The sequence below is a fragment of the Echinops telfairi genome, unplaced genomic scaffold (genome assembly GCF_000313985.2).
Source record: "Echinops telfairi isolate 266 unplaced genomic scaffold, ASM31398v2 ScPeMD7_23;HRSCAF=83, whole genome shotgun sequence".
Lineage (NCBI taxonomy): Eukaryota > Metazoa > Chordata > Mammalia > Afrosoricida > Tenrecidae > Echinops > Echinops telfairi.
This window is the reverse complement of record NW_022103920.1, coordinates 17,609,628-17,615,681: the sequence shown is the minus strand read 5'-3', so window position 1 is coordinate 17,615,681 and position 6,054 is coordinate 17,609,628. Positions and strand designations below refer to the sequence as shown.

The window sequence follows — 6,054 nt, the reverse complement described above, 5'->3', positions numbered from 1 at the left end:
TTCCCTAGTTCCTAAATGCTTCATCCCCACCGTCATGATCCCAATTCTACCTTACAAACCTGGGTAGACCAGAGGATGTACACTGGTGCAGATAGGAACTGGAAACACAGGGAATCGGGGACAGATGAACCCCTCAGGACCAATAGTGAGAGTGTCAATACAGGGAGGGTGGAGGGGAGGTGGGGTAGAAAGGGGGAACCGATTACAAGGATCTACTGGGTGAAGGGAGACATCGGACAGTGTAAGATATGACAAAATAATAATTTATAAATTATCAAAGGTTCATGAGGGAGGGGGAGCGTGAAGGGAGGGGGAAAAAGTGAGGAACTGATACCAAGGGCTCAAGTGGAAAGCAAGTGTTTGAGAATGATGAGGGCAACAAATCTGCAAATGTGCTTAACACAATGGATATATGTATAGATTGTGGTGAGTTGTACAAGCCCACAACTTAAAAAAAAAAAAAAAAGAGTTGCAGTCACGTTGAACTGTATGACATGTGAATTATATGGCAATAAAATTATGGGGGTGGGGGTAGGAAAAGAGTTGCCATCTTGGAAACCCAAGCGCCATGAGTCAGAATTGACTGGATTGGCAGTTTGGTTTTTGGTTTGCATTACAGTATCTGATTTGAGGATCTTGAAGTGCCTGTAGGGTTAGGGAAAGGCCCAACCTTTTCATTTGTTGGCAACTCTCACAGCCCTAATGACCTCAGGATTCTTAATCACCAGAATTTGACTTCTTTGCCTGTTATTGCCTTCTCAAAAGCTAAATGATCAGTCCTCAGAAAGCAACTGTGACTATGGAACTATCTTCTTCACAACCACCTAGTAACAGCCACCACAAGATAGCCTACACCTAGGGAGGTCAAGGTAAGGAAATCAAGGAAGTCTGAATTACTAATTTTATCTTGGTGTTCTGGAAAGTTCTCTCTGGATCCGAGTCCTAAGGTTACGCATAACTGAGCAGTCACAAATAGAACACCTTTAGCAGTTTTGAGCCCACTCGTGACTCCTGAGAGCGCATCTCGCAGTGTACCTGCTTACCCAGACTCACGCCCACGTTCCAGGCTACGTACAGCTTCTGGGTTGCAGTTGTCCCTCCTGGGACTCAAAGCTCCGGATTAATAGAAGTTGAATTCCATCCTTTTCATTCAACAACCACACTCACGCTCTACATGGGTGTAGTGTATGTGTTCCATTAGTGAAAGACACAGGTCAAGTCATTCGGGTTTAATAATTCCACGGTTTATGTTTTACCCATTTGAACATTTCGCTTCTGTCCCACAAGTCCATTCACTGTTGATAGATCTACCAGGTCACCTAGCTCCCACTTGGAGCATTTAATAAAGTCTGGACCCCAAATCCTCACAAAACAGCTAGATGATGACACAACCAAGTGAGTGGTCCAATTAATAGTAAAGTCTTAGTCTTTAAGGTCCAGAGATCTCTAGCCACCAAGGCCAGATGGGAACAGGGTGCAGCACTGTCTGCACCCAAGTCCCTTTTCCCCATCTGCCTCTTTTCCTTAAAAGCAGTGACTCTACTCTTCAATTTGGTCTACAAGACCCCAGGGGTGAGAGGATTGGGTACAGAACCCACATTCCTTCCCTGAAGGAATGGTCAAAATACCCCAGTGGGGAAAAAAAAAATACCCTGGTGTTAGGGACTTGGAGCTAGAGCTAGAATGCTGGCCACTGATAGAAAGCACCCCAGGTCAGCCTCAGCTGGACCCCTAGTGCTTTCCTGAGTGGGCCACAGCCATCTTTTGGTACTCTCTACAGCAAACCTTTCCCCTCCTCCCTGTCCCTACTCAGACAGAAATGGCTGGGAGCCAATCTCTAAATTCTCGGGTTTAGGCGGGACTAAAGTTTACTCATCTGACTCCTCTAAGAAACTGGGGTTTTGTTTCTTGGTGAAAGTGCAACATTGTTAAGACAGTAACATCATTTACTCACAAGGTCAGGCCAACCTTAGGCAGGCAGGCCTGGGGAGGACAGGTGTGAGAGGATGATTTTAACCCCATGCTGGCCGAAAGCAGATGATTCCAGAAATTTCTAACTCTCTTGGTGGGTCACAAAGGGTGCGTTTAGTCTAGATTGCTTCCGTTGACCCTAGGCCCTAACTAGAACAAGCTTCGTGGTACCAGCACACTGTTACTTAGCCCTTTGGAGTAGTGGACAATTTGTCCCTTCCCCAAACGTTCTGGTCCCTTCCCAGCCTGGATGGATGTCCCCCAAAAATGGGGCAGCAGTGCACCATCAGACACAGACTGAAAAGATGGAGTAGGGGGGCTGGTCATGTGGAAAAATTAGTCCACTGAACACCCTTGCGAGTCAGATCTACTCTTAGCTCTGAGTTGGGAGCATAATGAAAAACTAAGATATTAAAAGATTCTGCACCTCTTCGTGCTAGCCTCTACACCTACACCCCCACAAAACTTTTTCTTTCTCTCGTTCATTTTCATTCTCTCTCTCCATATCCCCAGGGCCCATGGATAAGGCCACGTTAATGGCATTTGGCAGAAAATCCCATCCCACTTCGAAGATGCCTCCAAACTCAGCACAGCAAAGGATGGATTAAGAATCAGAGGAGAGGCCATCAAAGCTGGGGTAACCCTCCAGCCCACACCACCCCCAATCCCTCCACAGAAATCTCAGCAGGCTGTGCAAAGGGCATCATCTCTTGCCTGAGGGCCACCAGCTACTGCTGCCCGGGAGCCGCATTATCACTTGCTTCTCCTCGGGGGAGAAGTGCAAGATGGTCAGTATGGCCGTGAGCGTCTGCTGGCGGCCCAGCGCATCGGGCAAGGTCAGGAAGCGGTAGATGATGTTTTTGAGGTACTCCAGGTTGGCCCCCTCCCTGCTCTGGTCCCTGATGTTCTTTTCGATGTGGCTCTGCAGGGCTCCGACCTCCTCGCGGTGCCGCTCCCGGTCCTCCAGCAGCCGGTCCTGCAGCTGATGCACGTCGGCCTCCAGCCTGTGCTTCTGCTTCCGCAGGGAGGCAATCTCCACCTCCTTGCGGGCCAGTTGCTCGGCGTACAGGAAGAAAGTGGGTTCGTTGGCTGCCGCCAGGTGCAGGGCTTGGGTCAGGCTATCTGGGGGTGATGGGTCAGCTGGGTCCCCAAGGGCCCCGGCCCCCACGGGGCTTCGGCGGCCTGGCAGGCTGGAGGCCAGGGCCACTGAGCGCAGCTGCTCCAGCTCCAGGTCCTTCTCGGCCAGCACAGCCAGGGCCCGGTCCCGCTGCTTGTGCAGCTCCTCCTCCAGCTTCAGCGTACGGTCCCTGAAGTCCAGCTGGCTGCGCTCCAGCTCCTGCCGGTGCAGCTGCTGCAGCCGTGCCAGCTCCTGCTTCCAGTCCTCGGCCTCCTGCCGGTGCTGGCCCTCCAGCTCTTCGCAGGACAGCCGCAGGGAGATGTACTTCTCCTTCAGCTCGGCCAGCTGCTCCTGGGCTTCCTCCAGCTCCTTCGCCAGGTTGCCGTCTCTGGTGTGCTTGCTCTTGAGGACCACCTGGGCCCTCATCTTGTACCGCTCAAACTCCTCTTTCAGCTGCTTCAGCTCCTGCTGGTAGTAGAGCGCAGTGGCCTTCTCCCCGTCAGCGGCATCCGAGCTGGGCATTATCTCTAGGTCGCTGGGTTTCTCCAAGTCCAGGGTCACCTGGCTCTTCCTGGCGGCCACCTGCAGCAGCTGTTTCAGCTTCTCCATCTTGTCCTTCAGGACATTGACATCCAGGCTTGACTCCTCCCCATGGCTGTCCAGAGGGGACCGGCTAGAGGCTGCGAGGGCCAGCGTCTTATTCTCCAGGTCCAGCTGCAGAATGCGCTCCTTCAACTTCTGGATGGCGAGCTGGTCCTTCTGCTTGGCCTTCTCATAAGTGCCCAGTAGTTCCGACACCTCGGATATCTGGTTCTCCAGGGCAGCCACCCTCTGCTCTTCCACCTGAGATTGTTGCCGGAGCAGTTCCTCTGCAAGGGCTGTCTGCAAAACAAGGAAACAAGCAGAAATGCACCCAGGCAAGCCACAGGCCCTCCCTAGAGCAAGCTCTCACAGCGCAAGTGGGGGGACCAAACATGTCAAGAGAGGGGCTGGGCTGGCAAGAACGGGAGCTGGGGACTGTTTTCTGAGAATTAGGGTGCTAACAACGGTTCCTGCTTGGGTTGTGCTCCCCAACGCTTATTATACCAAACCCTTGTCTCTCTGCCATCGTTCTGTGATGGCACACTTTCTTCTCTCTCTTCTGATATTCCTGGAAGTTCAAAATGCAGGGAGCTCTCCTTCCACACTACAAGGATACACTGTGAAAGTGCACACCTTGCCAGAAGGGCAAATCCTGTTGGAAAACCTGTTGGACAGCAATTACCAAAGGTGGCTTCTTCTCCAAAAACTTTCTCTGCCTCCTTCAAGCTCAGCCCCACACCTTACCCTTCACTTGGCTGCTGCCACTCACCACACTGCTTCACTGTGCCCAGGTGGTAAGATGCCAGCACCCAGAGGCCCAGGACTGCCTGGCTCCTACCCAGGCTACACTCAGAAATGCCACATCCTGTTGGAAGCTCACCCTGCGGGGACTGTCACTTCCCAAGCCTCACTGGTGGAACTTTCCAGATGGCATTTAAAATACCATTGCAGCCACTTGGTGCTGACTCCCACAGCAGGAAAAGCTTTCAGCTTTCCCACTTCTGGTGAAATGGCTAACACTTGAAGGAAATGGGGTAATTACCTTCCTTATTTCCTGTTGCAATTGAGCCTGGAAATGGCTCTTGAGGCGGGCGGCCTCTTCCTGGAGATCCTGCAGCCGAGGGTCGGGCCGGTTCTTCTCATTTCGCAGAGCCTGCAGCTCACCTTTCAGCTCCTCCACCTCACGGGTCAGCTGCTTGGTCTGCAGTTCAAACCCTTCCACCTGCCCCGCGGCAAACGCCCGCCCTGCCAGGGCTTCCCGGGTCTCTTCCAGCCGGAGCTCTAGGTCCTGGCGCTGGGTCCTCTCCTCCTGCAGAAGCTTCTGGAGCTCCCGCAGCATCAGGGCATGGTCACTCTGCTCTTGGGCGCGATCGTGCTGCTGCGTGATGAGTCGGGCTTTGGTCTCCACCACATGCTCCTGCAGCCCCTTCAGTTCCCCCTCCAGACGGCCCCTCTCCTCCTCTGCCTTCTTACAGGCGTCCTCTAAGTCCTGTTTCATCTTCTTCTTGTCTGCCAGGTACGAAGCCTCCATGCGGGATTTCTCCTGGGTGACAGTGGCCAAAGAGCTGGTCAGAGTGGCCAACTGGGTCTTCAACTGGTGCAGGCGCTTGTCCGCCTCCCCTCCTGCCGACGGCCCGTCCCCACTGCTACTGCTGACACCACTCTCGGACCCGCTGGCCTCTTCGGACTTTGGAGACAGAGGTCCACGGGCCGGTCTATCATCTTCCACCCCGAACTCACCCTTGGTGCTGGTGAGACTGGCCGCAGTATCAATGCTGGTGGCGGTCCCCGTGCTATCCCCGCTGTGAGTGGAGCACCGGTCATCAACGGAGTCCGGGAAGGGGAGGCCTGGTGCCTGGGCACCTGTGAGGCCCACGTCCGCCTCATGCGACACCGAGAGCACCTTGATGCTGGCCTCCAGCGCCTCCTTCTCCTTCAAGAGGCTTTTGTAAGCGCGGACCACATCCTTGAGGCGTGCCTGGTACTGCAAGAGCTGTTTCTTCTGCGCCTCTATGGTCTCCAACAGGTCCTTCTTGCTTGGGCCGCCCCCAAAATTCATGCCAAACTTCTCCATGGGCGTGCGGGGCTGGCTGCTCCACGGCAGCTTTCAAGAAGGCCACGAAGATGTGGCACAGGCGACAGGGACAGGGTTGTCGGGCCGGACAGCCACTTCCCTCAACAGTCCCGGGCCGGATGGCAAGGCAGCTGCCCGGTCGCCAGAGCAGAGGGCAGGGCGGGTCCCGGAGGCGGGGTGACGTGGCACGAGAGGGGCGCGAACCAGGGCTCCCTGCGTGGGGCCACGAGCCGCTGGGCGCTCCCCGCTCTCCAGGTCCCCTGCAGCGCCGGCCAGCGCCCGCGGCCCGGCTAGGGCCGAAGCTTACACT

The 6,054-nt window shown here is 54.5% G+C and overlaps 1 protein-coding gene across 1 annotated transcript; it reads right to left on the bottom strand.

Annotated features, from left to right (window-relative positions):
* Positions 1 to 1,214: 1,214 nt before the first annotated feature.
* GCC1 (GRIP and coiled-coil domain containing 1) lies at positions 1,215 to 5,848 on the bottom strand. Its single transcript, XM_004707789.2, has 2 exons — positions 4,713 to 5,848; positions 1,215 to 3,970 (listed from the first exon to the last, which is right to left on the bottom strand). The coding sequence occupies exons 1-2, from the start codon at positions 5,742 to 5,744 to the stop codon at positions 2,675 to 2,677; spliced, it is 2,328 nt and encodes a 775-aa protein (XP_004707846.1). The 5' UTR covers positions 5,745 to 5,848; the 3' UTR covers positions 1,215 to 2,674.
* Positions 5,849 to 6,054: the final 206 nt, after the last annotated feature.